The following is a 19669-nucleotide window of genomic DNA, read 5'->3' as shown; positions in this document are numbered from 1 at the left end:
ACTAGCCAAAGAAGTAGTGAGGACTGTAATATGAGTCAAGTGAAGCCTGATTCCAAAACTGGTGGCCAGACAGTGCAACCCCTGCTGAACTGGACTAGGCACTAGCAGAAACACAGGCTTGGTCTTCCAAGAAGGTTGTGAGGAAGATTTGGTCTTCCTCCATGGTGAATACTTTTATAAACTCTAGTTTAGAGAGAAAAAACAACTAAAAAGTTAAGAGAATGAGCACAAGTGTCACGGGTGCAGAGTGACAGAGTGGAAAGTTTCCAAAGTAAGGAGATGAATCAAGCTCTTGTTTGTGTACTGACAAAATCTAGCCCAAATTAACTATAAATGTCTTAAAGATAAAGAACTCCCCACTCAACTTGGTACTCCCAATATCATCATACAAGATTTTTTATGTGTCAGGGTGTCTTGTCAGTTGGATTTGTTTGATGCATATTAAGTTAGTAATACAGGTAACCAAAGAACATTGGCCCTATCTAAGCTGCTACACACACTGACTTACAAGACACATTATCCAGGCCCATGAGTGTCTGGCTGTCCCAATAATCTCAGTGATAGCTTTTTCTCTAACCCTCGGTTGACCGTGTCAAGGGAAAGAGGAAGCAGTGCTTAATTTCAGTGTATGGATTTCCCAATTCCACTGAAGGGAATTCACACAACCAAAGTCTAAATCAGTATATTGTACTGATGCCTGGATTAAGTGACTAGAGAACAAGAACATTTAGAAAAAGGCAGGGAGGCTTCTCCATACCCAAGAGGATATTCAGCGGCTTATACATACAGTAAGCCATACATCCTAGATGTATGTTCCATTTTTTCAGTCAGGTAATATGTTCCACATTTTTATTCAAAATAAGAATGGTATGTTTCTATAAAGCTTTATTTTCTCTAATGCTAAATAATAAATCATTCCTAAAAAGTACGCATAATAAACATTTCTTTCTTTCTTTTTTTTTTTTTTTTTTTTTTTTACGGGGGTTTTTTTTTTTTTTTCCAGGCTGGAGTGCAATAGTGCGATCTCGGCTTACCGCAACCTCCACCTCCTAGGTTCAAGCAATTCTCCTGCCTCAGCCTTCCCAAGTATCTGGGATTATAGGCATGCACCACCAAGTCAGGCTAATTGTGTGTGTGTGTGTGTGTGTGTGTGTGTGTGTGTGTGTGTGTTTAAGTAGAGATGGGGTTTCTCCGTGTGGGTCAGGCTGGTCTCGAACTCCCAACCTCAGGTGAATCGCCCACCTCGGCCTCCCTAAACATTTCTTAAATTAAATGCTTGAATGAGTCATTTTTCTATTGGGAATTAAGGTAATGAGGAAAAAGACACGATTGGCAACCCTCTGAATTACCATCTCCTGGGTGGTAGTTAATGGAACTGACAAAGGAACTACCCAGTCACTTGCCATTTATTAGCAGAAAAAGCTCCAAGCTCTATGATTTGTGTTTGAGAATATATCATCTCTAATACAACAATCACAGTAGGTAAATCCTATTACCCTTACTTTATAAATGAGAAAGCAGACCTAGAAGGCTTGACACATACAAGCAAAGAGCCAAAGGAAAATTCCAATTCTCATCATTTTGACTCTGAAGACCATGCTCCTATGCTCTCATTCACTTCTGAATAGATGGAGCATCTCGCTGTCAAATTCTAATTTAAGAGCTGATTTATAAAAGAGAACTACCACAAGAATTACAATGTTCTACCCACCTGCAGCCAGTCAACCAATTTTTCCTCTAGCGTAGCATCAAAAATTTCTGTAAAAGACTCTTAAATTCTAGGTTTTGGAAGGAGAAACTGGGAGGAGGGGCAGAAGCTCAAAGCAATCAAAGCATTTTAATTTCAGATTACAATCACAGAAGTAAACCAAATTATATCCAAGGTTCATTTACTGCATTCATAATTTTCACATTTTACAGGCCCAACTACTTTCACAAAGCAGGAAAGCCTATGGTTATTGAATGAACTGCAGAGTCAGAAAGCAGTAAGTTGGGTCCACTTGTGATCTTCAGAAAGTTCTTTATTTTCTCTTAGGCTCTGTTCCCTCAACTGCTAACTGGAAGTTAGTGACAGTTCCAACTTCATAGGTTTGGTGAGAGTTTTACATAAGATCATGTAGAAGATTCAATAAATATCAGCTATTACTAATTTAAGTGTAAGTTAGCCACTCATTAAAATAATGTTGTAGTTCAACTTTAAAGTTAGAAAGTATAAAATTGTTCGCTGAGGTGGCTGAGGGGCCACAGTAATAGGTATGTGAAGGTTTTTGTGGGCCATAAGTTCCACAGGCACAGAGGACTACAAATTCTATTACTGGTAGCTTATTACTCAAACATGACCCAATGCAGTGATTTAGCCACAACCCACTGCTACCAGTGCACATATAGTCCATCTCCCTCCTAGTACTATGGATGAATTGTCTGTCATCTCATCTAAGAGTAAACCCTCTACTAGTGCACAACATTCTAGCCCTTCTTGCCTTTTCAAGAACAACTGCCTTTTCAGCAATGTCCTCTCTCTCTTTCCTCATCAAGTTTCCCCACATAACTAGACCATTCCCACCAACAGATAAAGAAGCTGACATCCTATCTCCCATCTTTGACAAAAAAATATTTTGGATGACACCCCTTCCTCTAGGTAATTTTTTCACTCCCCTTGAGGGCAAAAAGCTTCAGAACATTGACTCTATTAGATGTCTCCAATTCCACTCTTTCCATTCTTACTCCTTCTTGAACACATTCCAATCAGCTTCTTTTGGAGTCACGAGTGATCACATGTTGCTGAAGTCAATGGCCAAGAATTGATCTTTTTACTTTTCATGTCAGGAGCACCTGACCCAGTTTATTTCTCTTTCCTTCTCAAAATATTTTCTTTATTTAGCTTCCAGGTCATCATTCTCTCCTTACCTCACTGGTCTCACCTTCTCATTCTCCTTTACCGGTGTCCCAGTGTTTCCATGGCCTGGAAACAATAAAATGTCACAAGACCTGATCCATGGACTCTTCTCTTCTGTGTCTGCCCTCTGGAGCTGGTGAGCTCCTCCTATCTTAAGACTGGATGCCTTCACAATTGTGTATCTCTAGCCCCAGTTTCAGCTGTGAGTTCTTCTCTAGTAAATCCAATTGCTTATGGAGTCCTACAATGTAGATATTCACAAGGCATCTCAACTTATCATTTCCAAACGTAAACTCCCAATCTTCCTGCTCTCATATCTGCTCCTCCTTTCCCATGTCAGTAAGTAGCAACTCTATACTTTCAGTTACTCAGAGCAAAAATTTGATTAAAACCATCCTTAACCCTTCATGTACTACAAACTCAATCTTTTACCAATTTTGTTGATCCTAGCTTCCATATACATCCAGATTCTGACCACTCCTCACCACCTCCTTGCTACTACTGTAGTCCGAGCCAACATCATCTCAATTTTGAATGTGCTTCTAAACTGTTCTCCTTGCTTCTGCTCTTCCCCTTAATAGATTATCCTCAAAATAGAGTCAGAATAATTAAAGTGTCACATCTTATCACTCTTCTCCTCAAACCCATCCCACTCAAAGTAAAATGGCTCACAAAGTCCCAGGGCTTGAAGCTGGAGATTCTCACATCTCAAAGTTTTTGTACTTGCTGATTCCTCTGCCAAAGGATCTTCCTCTCAGCTGCCTGGCTTACTCTCTCAATCGCTTCAGACCTTTGCTTAAATGTGACCCTCTCGGTGAAGTCTTTCCTGACCACCAGCAACCATCTTACCCTCTGTCCCCCTTCTGTGTCTTATCTTTCTCCATAAATCTTGTCACCATCTGACATCCTATAAATTTTACTTATATGTTTATTTATATATTTTTATATCTACCAGCATATATACTTCATGAAGGCAGGAGATTTTATCTGTTCTCTTCACCTCATTTCCCCACTGCCTAAAAAAGAACTTGGAGTTACTCAATAAACATCCATGAATGACGAAATGAAGAAATGAGTGAACGAAAGAGAGCAGTTTGAGCCAGAAGGGGTATGTGAAATTAGCATGCATCTTCTTTTGGCTAAATAGTCATTTTATCACCAAGCCATTAATGATGGCAAACTGCACAAGCCATGCACCTCTAAAGCCAGAATTTTGCTTGCAAAGCTTGTGTATATTTCTCACAGTTCCTGCTGCCCTATAAACCAAACATTTCTTAGTATCCAGGTCTTACCTTTTAAGCTACCAAAAACAAGAAATGGATCTAATCATTAAAACAGACCTCCTGTAAGAAAGACGCAGAGCCCCGCATTCTTAGGAGCAGGCAGCAGGAAATTAGCCCCCACTCTGCAATCTCTTTGGATATTCATAGAATTTTAACTATACAGGTCAAAAATTTAAAAGAGCCAAAAGTCAGGGTCCCTAATCCCTGCTCTTTCTTACAGTTCAGGCATCTCAAGTAGATGGGATTATTTTTTCTCAAGTTAGTGGTAGAGAGCCTTTAACCTGCTCCTGCTCTCTGGAAAGAAAGGTTTTTCTCTGAGTACTCCAGGCTTCTCTCTATCCCTTCACTCACCCTTCCCTGGTGAAGAAGAGTGAATTATGTGGTTGGGAAGTCTGGGAAGCATAAGAAATTTGCAAACCTCAGCACTTCCTCCTCATTCTGCTTCCTGGGAATGAGCCTGATAAGGGGTACATGTTCTCCTTAGCCAGGGGCAGCCCTGCTCTGGACTGGTGAGGCCTGACAAGCACAGGGTGGAGTATTGGTAGCCAGTGCACTTGCCTGTCAAAAGTGGGAGCCTCATTCTCCACTTTAGCCTTTTCTGTAAAAGATATTTTCTTTTTACCTACGTCTTTAGTTTTTCTATTTCTCAACTTGTTCAGAAGCTAGGCAAGCAAGAAGGGTATTTTTTATTCAGAATCTCCTCAGTAACTTCAACTACCCCCAAGAAAAACTGTTGTCACATCTCCACTGGCAGCCTAATTATAATGTAAAAAATATTTCTTGTCAAAGAATTCTCTTTTATCTAAATTCCTCACTCTAGAGTTTAATGTAATGCCTTCTTCCTCCTTGTACTGTGTAAAATAACCACATTTTTGTGTATATGTGCATGAGTGTATTTGTGATATGCATATAAATTTGTGCAGACATATGCAGTTATAATGCACAACCTACATCAAAAGCTTTAAAGGAGGCGATGTTCTTTGTTTCAATATACTTAAACATTTTTTTTTTTTTTTTTTTTTTTTTTTGAGACTGAGTCTGGCTCTGTCGCCCAGGCTGGAGTGCGGTGGCCGGATCTCAGCTCACTGCAAGCTCCGCCTCCCGGGTTCACGCCATTCTCCTGCCTCAGCCTCCCGAGTAGCTGGGACCACAGGCGCCCGCCACTTCGCCCGGCTAGTTTTTGTATTTTTTAGTAGAGACGGGGTTTCACCGTGTTAGCCAGGATGGTCTCGATCTCCTGACCTCGTGATCCGCCCGTCTCGGCCTCCCAAAGTGCTGGGATTACAGGCTTGAGCCACCGCGCCCGGCCTACTTAAACATTTTTTACTTTCTATGTTAATGTCAACCATGTTAGATTTTCCTAGTGGTTTCCAAACTTTAATCATTTATCCCTTTACACATATCTGTGTTTTAGCATGATACCCTGCACATAGTAAACCCTCAATAAATATAGGTTAAAAGAAAAGTTCCCTTAAACTATAACCTGAACGGCTCTGTTCTCTATTGAGAATAACTTGTCTTACTCTCTCTTCATCCTTAATATATCTAAACCAAACTGATTGTTCACCTATTTAGCTTGCCCTCCTGACTTCGCTATTTCTGTTCATGAAGTGCTGATTCTCCCAAATCAGGCTAGAGAGCTATTTTATACATGTCTTATAACTTTCCCCCATATGACATCATTCAAGTCCTACTGCTTTTTCTTTAGCAATTTCTCTCAAACTAACCCATTTTCTTCTAATCGCTTTTAAAATCTGATCACCTCACACTGAAAAGCTGTAAGTACAAGTCCAAATTCCCCACACAGAATTTCTCACTACTAAATTGTATATAAATTTTACCAAAATACTGTCTAAATTGCTGTCAGGAAAATTATTTTAAAGGTCCAGATTGAAAATACCTAGGTTCTACCACTTACTACCTTAGTGATTTGGGTCACTACATTAGTTCTTATCTGTAGATTACAGGTAATAGTATTAACTTCATAGGCTTGTTGTAAAATTTAAACGAGCTAATCAATTCACAGTGCTTACAACACTGTCTGGCACATAGTAAATATTCAATAAATGCTGGCAATTAATGTCACTATATTATTCCATCTAACTAGGCTCAATAGTTCGCCATTACTTTAGGATAAAAGATAAAGATTCACAAAATCTGTATAAAGTAGAAAACAGAAAATCAGAGACTAAGTAACTTAACCCAAATAAAAATGTAGGTTTTGTATTTTAAAGCCCTCTGCACTCTGCCCCTTATTTCTTTTCAATTTCATCTCTCATATTAGCCTACTGAAACATTCTGTCTAATGTGCTCACAAGACCTGGCTTAAGCATGCCTACCCTCACAGCCCCACTCTGCAGCATCACTACAGTAGAGGACCACTGTTTTCTCTCCACCAAGGCAAACTGAATTGGGCCCCCAAGGCCTATCTCAAGCCCTATCTTTTCCAAGAAACCTTCCTGGCAACTTATCCACAGAGTACAGACCTCCTGGCCTGAGCTTCCACAGTACTCCCTGTCAAGTCATTTAACAAAAGCAATGTCTGTACAAAAGTTTTTTAAAAATCCCTGTGGGAGAAGAGTTATATGCTTATGTTTCATCCTTTCAGAAACTATAAGCTCTTTGGGGCAGAAGTATAATACCTTAACTGTGTTCAAATGCTTGATATGGTTTGGATCTGTGTCCCCACTGAAATCTCATGTCAAATTATAATCTCCACATGTTAGAGAAGCCTGGTAGGGGTGATTGAATCATGGGGATGGACCTCCCTTTTGCTATTCTCGTGACAGTGAATGAGTTCTCATGAGATATGGTTGTTTAAAGGTGTGTAGCACTTTCTCCTTACGTCCCTCTCTCCAAGTGCCACCTGAAGATGTGCTTGCTTCCCCTTCACCCTTCCACGATGATTGTAAGTTTCCTGAGGTCTCCCCTGGCATGCCTCCTGTATAGCCTGTGGAACTGTGATTCAATTAAACCTCTTTTCTTCATAAATTACCCAGTCTCAGGTAATTCTTTACATCAATGGCAAAACCCGCAATTACTTTTGCACCAACCTAAGAGCAGTATGAGAACAGACTAACACATAGCCTTAGTGTACATTACAGGAAGGAAGGAAGGGAGGGAGGGAGGGAGGGAGAGAAGGAAGGAAGTCAGTCGGTCTAACCGATGGCTCTGTCTGGAAGTAGAGTTTCTTGGGAGAGATTGCTCTGTGTGGGGGCTGGTAAGGTGCACTGTATGACAGACACAGTGGCCCATGCTCTAGGATCATCTTAACTCCTTTACATGTTCAGCCAGATATGCTACAGCTTGAAACAGACATCTTAGTTTCCTTCTAAGTATGTAGCAGAATAAGACACAAATATCCCCTAGGGGATACCAGATGTCCCCAATACATTGCAAAGGCTACACTATAGAACTGTAAAAGAACAAAAGTCTTCAGTAGTACAGTCAACGTTGCAAAGACCTTGAGCAACTTCAGTATAAATCTCTCATATGTCACACAAATTTTTAAGGGTCTAATTAATACCAAAGCTACCCCAGGCACATAGAATATTGAAATACTTGTGATTGATGCAATATGGCTTACAGTTCCCAAGCAAGGAAGAGATTTGGGTATGATGGTTGAGCACTAAAGTTCTGGAGTCAGAAAGCATTGCATTTGAATTCTAGTTCCTGACTGATGCACTCTTTGCCATCTTACAAGCAAATTCTGAAAATTAAGGCTCACAGAGGCTACCTTAAAAACAGAAACAATAATGGAAACCAAATCAGGTGAAGTATACAAAGGACCTGGCCCATCTAACAAAACTTTAATAAATAAAAAGTGAGCTGTTATCATCACCATCATCACCTCTTAGCTAGAGCTATAGAAAAAGAAAGTCAGTTTCAGATTCTTTCCAAGTCCTAGTACATAGTACCTAGTACCTAGACCTCTCTCCCCTATAATCCCATCCAGCCTGATGTGATACAGTTAGAAGGACCTTAAATTCCACATCAACAGAGGGCCTAAAATCCAATCTGGCTGTAACAATCCATGCCCCATTACCCAATCTAAAAGACTGGAATTCTCTCCCAAAAAGTGGCTGGTTATCTACTATGAAGAGGCAGTTCACACGGGCAATTTATTTTATCAGGTATAAATTCTCAGTATGCAATAATCTGGCCTCAAGAATGAAATCGAATAAGCATTTTCAAGATCAGCTAAAGAAGCAGCTCCAACAACAACATTTCCAAATCCTGAGCCAAGAGTAAGAGAATGACTTTCATCAGAAATGATGGGAGCCAGCTGCTCCAGGAAAGATGCAAGCAGGGTGAAGGATGGACATTAAAGAGGACGCCAAATGCCAAAGTGCTCAGCAAAGCTATAAACACTTAAGGGGAAGGGGACACATCTTCTCTCAAAAGCAATTAAAAATTAATTGTGACACATGCTGAAATTCTGAACACAGTCAAATTCTTTTCTCCTCACTTCAAACCCTCTAGGCTCTTATCACCACAAGGTCGACGTCCTCTTTGGTGTGTCTTTTATTTTAATTGCAAATCTATTTTCATAGTATAATATTTTTATGAAGCTATCTGAAAACTAAAGGTGATTGTTTTTTTATTCATTATTAAGAACGAACGAATAGTTGTGTACTTAAATTCTTCTAATTTTTAGAAATCTGGCTTTTTAATAAATATTTGTTGCAATTGCACAATATTTATGTTCAAAAAAGCCATTTAGGAAAGAACAACACATTCTTTAGTGTACTAGAACATGAAATCAGGTAAGAGAACATATTTCAAAAAAAGAAAAAGCACGCTTTGAAGAAAGATATCCAAGAATTTTATTTGCTACATCTTAAAATGACCAAATAATTAATAACAAAATAAGTTAAAAAGATTTTGTTTTTAAGTGAAGCCCAAATGCCAAAATTTTAACATTCCAATCTCAGTTTTTAAATAAGCACCTCTGCTTATTTAGCATCATTAAGAATTTTACAGACTCGAGAGCAATGTTAGGCACTTTAAAAATTATAATTTTTGCTAGATAGAACTTTGAAAGATTAATATTGAGCAGAGAATTTGAAGCTATAAAAATTAACATTTGTCTCCAAGAGCAAAGGCTGGGAAAAATAAGATAAATAAGAAATGTGGACAGCATTGTTAAAGGTTTTCACTGAAACTTTACTTGCGATAATTACATTTTCCAAATCTAAAATAGCCTGGCTCATACTTTTGTCAAAAAGTAGGAGAAACTGGGACAGTCTACTAGGCCACTGAGCTAAAATCAAGCCATCAGCAGGGCTGCATTTTTTTTGGAAGCTGTAAGAGAGAATCTGTTTCCCTGCTTTGTCCAGCTTTTGGAGGCCACCAGCATCACCTGGCTTATGGTCCCCCTTCCTCCATCCTCAGAACCAGCAACAGGGGACTAAGTCCTCCTGCTGCCACCTCTCTGGTTCTCTCTCTTTCGCCTCCCTCTTCCATTTATAAAGACTCCTACTCTGATAATCCAGGATAATCTCTCTATTTTAAGGTCATTTGATTGTCAACCTTAATTCTATCTGCAAACTTAATCCCCCTTTGGCATGTAACATAACATACTCGCAGGTTTCAAGGATTCAGGCACAGACATTTTTGGCGTGCCATTATTCTCCCTGCCACAGCCACTATCTCCCATCAATGTGCTGGAAAGCTATTGCATTTGAGGTATTACTGTATGATGTGTGACTCTTCAGCATGCATCCCTCTTTTTATTTAGCTGCACACCGATTTCACTTCAGGTTAACCATGTCACTCTCCAGTCACACTCCTTTTAAATCAGGGGTAAAATGCCCCAATCCAGGTGAATCAAAGTACTGCATCCCCTGACCACAGTGAATGATTCAAGTTTATGACTAAATCAAGTAGCCAATAAAATCTCTACCAGGAAATGTACTGGACCTGTCAAAAAAGAGGTGTTTGTCTTCTGGGGTGAAAGGTAGAATGATAGCCTGGAGATGACAGCAACAGTCTTTGCCACAACTTGTGGGAGGTGTAGGGGGAGGTGAATCAATCCTACCCTGAAAGAGAAATAAAACCAATACAGAGGAAAAATGAGAAAGACACAAGGAAAAAGAGAAAGAGGGAATAAGAGAAAGAGAGAGATTCCATGACGGTATTATTTAAACTCTAGATCCAACTATACCTGACTTTGAAACCTCATCAATTTTGTTTTCCTTAACCTGTGTGAAATGGGTTCCTGTCATTTGCATCCAAAGGAGTCATGACTTCTACATGATTTCTTTTAGCAAAATGGAATGAAGGCAATTCCAGCAAAATAAGGTGTAAGAAGTAAAAGAATTGTATCTGGTAAACATAAAATAGAGTTGGCATGGAATCCATATGGAGTAACTGGTTTTGCACCATTCATTTCTCAACTCCCTCTCTCGACTGCTATATTACAATTAATTAAACAATACTACATTGAGATACAAACATGAAGATAATACATGAAAACAGAACTCTCAAAGAGCTGTCACATGGTGAGCTGACTGGCTGGATAGTTTGTTACAAGTCCATAGCACAGGAAATTAAAGTTCCTGGAAATTCATGGTGATAGGCAGACCTATCTAAAATGTAGGGATTAGAATGAAGTACCTCTCTTTGAGTAAAAGTTTACAAAAGAAACAGCACAAGTCAAAGACACACTAATAACAATAGTTGTGATTCTATCTTGTTTACAATGTACTAGCATTTTATGAATGCTATGAAGTAAATAGTAGTATTTTCATGAGACTATGGCAAAGTAATTTATGGATTAAATGCTATTCCCATTAAACTACCATTGTCATTATTCACAGAATTTTTAAAAACTATTTTAAAATTCATATGGAACCAAAAAAGAGCTCGTATAGCCAAGACAGTCCTAAACAAAAAGAACAAAGCTGGAGGCATCAAACTACCTGACTTCAAACTATACTACCAAGCTACAATAACCCAAACAGCATGTTACTGATACAAAAACATACACACGGGCCAGTGGAACAGAACAGAGAACTCAGAAATAACATTGCACATCTACAACCATTTGATTTTCAACAAATCTGACAAAAACAAGCAATGGGGAAAGGACTCCCTATTTAATAAGTGGTGCTGGGAGACCTGGCTAGTCATATGCAGAAAATTGAAACCGGACCCCTTCCTTACATCTTATTTAAAAATTAACTCAAGATGGATTAAACACTTAAATGTAAAACCCAAAACTATAACAAAAAACTATAAACTATAAAAACCCTAAAAGAAAATCTAGGCAATATCATTCAGGACATAGGCATGGGCAAAGATTTCATGATGAAATTGCCAAAAGCAATTTCAACAAAAGCAAAAATTGACAAATGGGATCCAATTAAACCAAAGAGTTTCTACACAGCAAAAATGTTCATTGCAGCACTATTCACAATAATAAAGACATGAAATCAACCCATATGCCAATCACTGATAGACTGGATAAAGAAAATGTGGTATATATACACCATGGAATACTATGCAGCCATAAAAAGGAACAAGATCATGTCCAATGCAGGAACATGGATGGAGCTGGAAGCCATTATCCTCGGCAAACTAATTCAGGAACAGAAAACCAAGCACCACATGTTCTCACTCATAAGTGGGCGCTGAACAATGAGAACACATGTACACAGGGTGGGCAGCAACACACGCTGGGGCCCATTGCGGTGTGGGGTGGAGGAGAAGAGAACCCTAGGAAAAATAGCTAGGACATGCTGGGCTTAATACCTAGGTGATAGGTTGATAAGTGCAGCAAACCACCATGACACACGTTTACCTATGTAACTAACCTGCACGTCCTGCACATCTACACTGGAACTTAAAATTAAAATTAAAATTTTTTCTAAAATGTAGTATTATGCCTGTTATACACAAGAAAGTAACACTTTGAGAGGTTAAGGTTACCAGCTAGAAAGTGGTGGAGTTGGGATTTTAAACTACACAGTCAACAGTGTCTGTGCTCCTGACCACTTGATAGAGGAAATACGAATATTCATAGGCCCTCTCCTGTATATATAGATTTAGATTTTAGATTAAGAAATGGGGCCAGGGCCGGACACGGTGGCTCACACCTGTAATCCCAGCACTTTGGGAGGCTGAGGCGGGTGGATCATGAGGTCAGGAGTTCAGGACCAGCTGGAAAAGATGATGAAACTCCATCTCTACTAAAAATACAAAAATTAGCCAGGCATGGTAGCACACATCTTTAGTCCCAGTTACTCGGGAGGCTGAGGCAGAGAATTGCTTGAACCCAGAAGGCAGAGGTTGCAGTGAGCCGACATTGTGCCACTGAACTCCGGCCTGAGAGACAGAGTGAGACTCTGTCTCAAAAAAAAGAAAAAAGAAATGGGGCCAGTGTAGTCCCAGCTACTCGGGAGGTTGAGGCAGGAGGATAGCCTGAGCTGGGGAGATCAAGGCTGCAGTGAGCCATGATTGCACCACTGCACTCCAGTCTCTGTTACAGAGCGAGACCCTGTCTCAAAAAAAAAACAGAAACAAAAAAATGAACTTTACATGTAAAAGAGAGGATTTTACACGTAAAGGAACGAGAACTGGAACTCATGAATAATGTCATCAATCATTGTTTTGGTTTGCATTATCTAATATACAAATATACTTACTAAATATTAAGAAAAATTGTTGGAAATGTGATTTAATATCTAAGACCACAGTATCTGAGGAATCATATATTTAATCCTTTTTTTCTTGCTACAAGTTTCCTAATAGCTATTTTTGTTTTATCAATCATTTCAAGAGCAAGATATACTGTTTCATGCTGCTCACAATTTGTTCTAAATTCCATGAAGATTCATCATGCTGAATTTGTGGCAATCATTTCCTAAACAAGAGACTGACGTTTTACCACAAAATTTCTCCTAGGGATTTACAGTTAGTCAGCAAAGTCATGTAAACTTCTTTGGAAAATTAGGAGGTATAAATAATATGTGGGAACAGAGGTTGCTATGCTAGGAAACTTCCCATGCTCCACTATGCATTTCAAGGAATATACAACTCTCAAATTGTACTGCATGAGGTAGATGAGTCTTCTTATAGTACTAATAAAATTACAAAAACATTTGTATAATTATTCATATTCATTGGGTACTTGAGAGTTAGAAAAATTATGAATTCACTGCATCTTTCAGATTGCATAACCAAATATTTAAAAATTATCTTCAAATATCAAAAAGCAGACAGAATTAATTCTAAAGTGAAATTTTAAAAATCAATGCTTTCCTAAGTTGCTAGTATGAGTTCAGATCATACAGACTTCTTCAAAAGCCATTTGTCAAAATGTATCATGTGAATTTGTTTTTACTCCGTAAGCAAGTTCTGGGGCTCTCACCTACATTTTATAAAGGATCCCCTTAAACCTCCTTCACCACACTTTCTAGTACTGCTACTGGCAAATTGGATTGACAGATTTTAATCTTAGCTTAGCTTATCTTTCCTGATGCCAGCAATAGGGCAAATGATCCCAAGTAGGCTGTAGTAAAAAAAAAAAAAAAAAAAAAAAAAAAATTAGTTGGCATTCCAAAACTACACATAGAATTCAATTCAATTTACCAAATACTTATTGAGTACAAACAGAAAAGCATAAAATAATGATAGGCCTAGGTCCCTGTGCTTTGTAGGGTGGAAGAGGAGCTCCAAGAGGCCTTGATAACATTGAATAATTAATTGTATAGCCATTGTCACCATCTTCATTTTCTTAGGAACCAATTCAGCCTGGAGAAGGGCACAAAATAAGGAAATTCAGAACACAAATAAACCTTAATATAATAATATCCTGCTTGCTAGATCTATTCATTGAATAACCAATATTTGAGGACCCACAAGGTACCAAGCACTGTTTTATGTACTAGAGTTACAACTGGCATCAAAACAAAGTCTTTGCTTTCATGAGGGTTAATCTAGTGACAATGCTTACTGGTCAATAACTAGGTAAGTGACTCACACTAAACCTTACAAACCAAAACCTGAAAATGGTGAAAAATTATCTCTTAGTAAACTAGATATCTGAGAGAACACGATTAGCAACTTTATTTTTTTAAGATTGGGATGTAATGGAATTTGCAACTGGGGAACAGAAATAGGACAGATGCCCCAATTCCAAGAGGAATCAGGAGAGGGAAGAGATGCCCCAATTCCAACTGGGTCAGGAAAGAGAAGACAGCTTAACACTAAAGGATCACAATGCTTTTTCCTCAAATGATACTCAAGCAATCTCAGTGTTGGCTTATGAAACAAAAGGATTGAGAGAGTTCTTTTTCAGATTTTCCAATTTCTACAGAACTATGATTGTTTCCTAAACCACATGTGTCATTGAGCAAGCCTCCTTACCCAATTGGACCAGCCACACCAGTTTCCCACGATTACCTCAGGCATCCTATGAAGGCCATACTCTGAGTCAGAAATGACAGTGCTCCCTGGTATCCCCTAAAAGTATGTCAATGATCTCATGAAACATACTTACACACATACACAGAAACATACTCAAACACATAGATATATATGTATGTACGGGTATAGGTAGGTGATTAGAGAGGCAGTTCCTATCTGGTTGGCAAAGAGGGACACAACTAGGTCAGGGTTCAAAACCTATTTACCCATTTTTTGTAGGGCGAATCCTACTTTCCCACATACCAAGAAGGTATTTTTCCACTGGCTGAAGAGAAAAGGAAAGAGGCAATATCGTGCATGAGACACTAGATTGGTGACATAGCTATACGTATTCTAACCTGTCCCCATCACAAACTGCCTTCTCCTTACCTAAATAAAAGCCTTCCTAGTCTAGAGGGTTGAAGCATATAAGCTACATTTTTGAAAACTGACTGTCTAAGTTAAATACTAAGATGTACATATCCTGTGACTCTAGTTATAAAGAGCATGAAAAACTGACACAATCAATTTATCCTGTTAGATGTCAGGAGAGCAGTCACCTTTCACAACAGGAGAAAGCTTGGCAGTTGGCATGAGGGACATACAGCGGTGCCGGTAATGTTCAACTTATTGATCCAGCTGCTGACTGCACAGGAGCATTCACTTGGTGAAAAATCGGCAAAGGAAACTTATATGTACTCTCCTACATCTATATTACATTTCAATAGAACGTATTTTTAAAATTTAGTTTTTCAACTTGTGGTTTACTACTGATTTATATTTAACCCTTCCTGAGACATTAAATTCTTTAGAAATTATTCGGGGCCAAGCAATGTTTTTCTAGCCAATTTCTTGAGCAATAAAATAAATAAATAAAATCTACAAACATTATTTGTCTTTCCTAACGTATCTTTGATCAAATAACATGTCCCCAGGTGGTTATATAAAACTACTTCTAAATCAGTTAATAGAAAACAAAAAAAAGGAATGTTTTCAGGAGTGCATGTTACCAAATCTCCAGGTTAGCAGTGCCTTTACACATAGGGGACAGGTGAGTAAAACTAATTACTGTACATAAGATTTTCTTACATATTATACATAAACCAAAGTGAAATGATAGTTATACTTTTGCTATCACAAGACCTGTGGGCCAAAATCTAATTTTTTCAATCTGTTCTTCTCTTCATTCAACTTGAAAATGATAAATAAGAATGGTAATAATAAAAGAGAGAAATCCCATAAAACAGATGAATATGGGAACAAGTAAATCTCCAGCACTATAACCTAACAGGGCTCTGCCTCCTCTCCTTCATACTGATTTATCTCTCTTCTGCCAAATTTAAGCACACCTGTACTATTTTCTTCCCTTTGAAAGGGCTACAATAGTAATTTACATTAGCAAAACAACTGAACCAAACTTTGGTTCAATCCAGGGCCTCTTATATGAGAACATCCTAATTCTATCTTAAAATGTTAATCAAAGCTATATATTTTATGAAATTTTTTGGTGGAATGGGTGATCTTAAGACATCTTTTTAATTTGCTTTTGAAAAGTTGGGACATGTAAGTAATCAAATGTTTAAGTAATTAAAAATAAGACAACTTTCTTCTCTCTACTCAAGAGTTTGTTAAAAAACATTCTCTAAAAAGATAAGGATTGATGGCTGAATGTTACCAACTACAAATGACAAGTATCTATTCATAAACACTGTATTTTTAGTGCAGTTCTCAGTGCCTTTCCTCCCCACTGTTCTGCTCTTGCCATAGAAGCCTAAGCTAGGGAAATATATCCAATGATGAATGCTAAGCACTGAGTAGGAAGGAGCATTTTGATATATGCTCATATATTACAGGCTACATACACACATCTCTGGGCCTAGCTCTTGGGTTTCTTAGTTAACAAGTGTGGATCTCCACACTGTGTACTATAACAGGTAGCTGTGCAACTTCTCAAGCTTCATTTTCATTTTCCTCATCTCTAACATAGGCACAACAGTATCCCCACCTCATGGTGTGGCTGTGGGAATCAGTTGACATAATGTACATGAAACAACAACCCTGTGCCTGGCATTTAATAAACGGCCAATGACTTGTAACTACGTTTGCAGCAGCAGTAATAAAAACTCTTCTTCTAAAAGACGGCTTTACAATATCACCTGACAAATACAGAATTTACAGAGACTAATACTCTGCCAAAAAGAAAAATTATCTTTTAAAGTAATCCAAGTAAAATGTGTATGAAAAGACTTTGAATGTAGCCTGGCTTCTTGCCAGATGACTTTCAGTCTCCACATTCACAACAAATACATTACTCTAAACAGCTTCAAGAAAGACCACGGACTTCTGAGTGACCTGTTGCAAGTCACTTACACTCTTTGAATCTCAGTCTCCTCACCCATAAAATGGGAGTAAGAATCTCCACAGCATCAGGAGAGTACTGGGATTTTAGATATTAGCAAAAGGCCTAACAGTATCTTTCACATCAGGACATAATTATTTTAAAGCAGATTGAATAATAGAGGTCATCAGAGGATTTACCCAAAGCAGGAAAGATTGTAAGACAAAAATTTCCATCCTCCGTACTTCATTGTTCTCTTCTATGTTGCATTCTTGCCTCCTATTGTACTCAAATGTTCTCCCCCTAAATGCTACAGAAGTTGATGATTTTATTTCATTCATCTCCACATCATCTTCCAGCCCCTCCATCACCTTCCAAGTACATATCAGTGGCTTGTACAAAGACAGTAATAAACTGATGCTTGAAATGCCCAACTGCAGAAGAATTTTTACCTCACTATAATTTAGCCCGAGGAAAGTGGGATCTTCCTCCAGAAAGAGGAAGAGAAGAACAGAAGTGCTTCCGGACTACAGATTATTTTTTTTAACCACCAGTGGGAAACATTTCAGAAACAATATTTTGCTTAGCTCACTTCACTCCCTTACTTTCAACTTAAGATAAGAGTGGCATCTGAGAACAAAGCTTACCTATTTGCACCATTTCTTCATTACCAGCCTGGAAAGGAGGGGGAAAGCAAGAAAAAGAAACAGTTACTGGGTTTCATCTTATCACCTTGCGAGTTTTATTTCTACCATTAATGCTTTCCAAGAGCTAACTAATCAGGAGATGCTAGAGACTGGGATTGGTGCCTAAAGCCTGCACCTTGGTTTGTAGAAGGTTTCATGAGACAATTCCATAACAATTTGGGGAAGGCAGTTGTTTGCCCCTTTTCATTTTAATTTAACACTTATGAAGCCAGCAAAAATACATACACACACTCAATACTCTGTTCTGAAAATTCTACTGGGTCTGGATTAGAAAAGAAAGTCTATGAATTTAAACAGGCCAAAAGAAGCCTAACGGGGGCCTGATTAATCAGATTTAAGGTCAGGAATCAACTAGACAATCCTCTACTTTTTACCCTATGGTCGATTAGACCAGGCCGACCGGAGAAGCTACGAAAACTAACAGAGAAATTCTGTACCCAAAGTCCCATCGGCCCAGTGCTGATATAATTTACTACAAACGGCTCCCCTGGCGGAGCCTTCTCAAGGACTCTTCTGAGAGCATCGGGCTTCACCTTGAGTCTCCAAAGGGCTGGGGGCAGGGCCGAAAAGAAACAGAGCTGCAGTCAACTTAGCTTTAAAAAGAGGAGGAGTTGTGCAGAGGGGGAGGGGAGAAGGCGGCCGGCGCCTGCAGCCTCTGCCCAGGAAAACGCAGGGCAGGAAACGTCTCCAGCCCCCCTCCCCAACTGTCAAACCCTAGCCCGGCCGTGGTACTCCCAGGACACGTGTCTACAGGATCTCTCCCTGTCCGGCCCAAGGACTTCCTGAAACCCCCGCCTCCAGCTGCCCGAAAAAACCGTGAGTCAGTTCGGAGGAGAGAAAGCTCCAGGAACCCGACTCTGGCGGCAGCAGCCAGAGCGCTGGGATCCCGGACCCAGTGTCCAGAACTTCATTCAAGCGCCCAGACCGCCCTCCAGAAAGGGGAAGCCCAGATGACCCGGCGAGGATGGGAACTGGCTGCGGTTTGTCACTAGGAATTGTTACGAATGTCACAGACTGGTGAAGCCCTAGGTGTGACAAGCCTGGGCTCCCGGAGTGGGAGTCATAACCTCCCGTGCAACTCAACCCTCCACCCCCAAAAGCCCGCACGCTGCGCCCAGCCCTCAAAACACCGTTCCTGAACGCGAAAGATAACAGGGAAGGGTGGGAGGAGAAGGAGGAAAGAAAGGAGGGTAGACAGGGGAGGAACTTTTCGGGAAAAGGTTGGGTTTGAGTTTTTTATTGTTATTATTTTCCACTTACTTGTCCATCAGCTGAAGTCCTAACCTCTACCAGAGCGGCTGCTATCAACCAAAGTGACAGGAGAACCATCACGAGTCGAGTTCACTTTCCAACTACTGGGCAAAGCAAATGCCCACAGCAAACCCCCCCAAAATAAGTTTCTTTAAGAAAAAAAAAAGGAAAAGGAAAAAAATGCAAAATAGAAACAAATGATCTTCTGTGCTTTGCTTCAATGAAAATGAAATTTGAGCTCTGAGACTGGCCCCCTCTGCTCTTAAGTTTTTTCCACTTCACCTTCTCACCCCGTCCTCCCAAACAGAGTGTGCAGGAGCGAGAAGGTGCTGCAAGCGGGCACAGGCTGAGCCCGGGAGAGGGGGAAGGGACGAGGGGCTTTCCAACTATTTCTGCCCAAAGCAGCTTTTTCGAGGCTTTTCGAGCACCATTGGTCCCTAAGGTTAGCGCGGAGAATGCTTGGGTTCCCCGGAGCACAGCAGGGGGAAGTATTAGCGAGAGAGACGAGCGAGCGGGAGCGGGAGAAAGAGGCAGGGAGAGGGCGACTCCGCCGCAAACGCAGAGGTGGGGGCGGGAGGAGCGAAGGGGAGGAGGAGGAGGCAGGCGGAGGAGGTGGGAGGAGTGGGCCGCTCGCCGGCTCCTGTTGCTCGCAGCGCGGCAGTCTGCTGGCTGCTGGCGACCCGCGGGGCGCTAATAAGGCGTCCGGAGCTCCCCGGACTGCCCCTCCCGCCGTGGCGCCCACGTCATGCGGGGCCCGAACCGGCGCCCCCGGCACCGTGTCAGG

General features: G+C 40.1%; 1 protein-coding gene across 1 annotated transcript in view; it reads right to left on the bottom strand.

The window, feature by feature from the left end:
* The window catches only part of ADAMTS3 (ADAM metallopeptidase with thrombospondin type 1 motif 3), a 281280-nt gene extending 262280 nt beyond the window's left edge, over positions 1-19000 (bottom strand). The window contains exons 1-2 of the mRNA XM_025385984.1: positions 18895-19000; positions 17575-17602 (exon numbers count right to left, since the gene is read on the bottom strand). Of these exons, the coding sequence (XP_025241769.1) occupies positions 17575-17602; positions 18895-18963 (97 nt within the window). The 5' untranslated portion in view covers positions 18964-19000. The remainder of the gene's footprint in view (positions 1-17574; positions 17603-18894) is intronic.
* Between the last annotated feature and the right edge of the window lie 669 nt (positions 19001-19669).

Source organism: Theropithecus gelada, chromosome 5 (genome assembly GCF_003255815.1).
Source record: "Theropithecus gelada isolate Dixy chromosome 5, Tgel_1.0, whole genome shotgun sequence".
NCBI lineage: Eukaryota > Metazoa > Chordata > Mammalia > Primates > Cercopithecidae > Theropithecus > Theropithecus gelada.
Note: the sequence above shows the minus strand (reverse complement) of the source record. Positions and strands in the feature narration are given on the sequence as shown.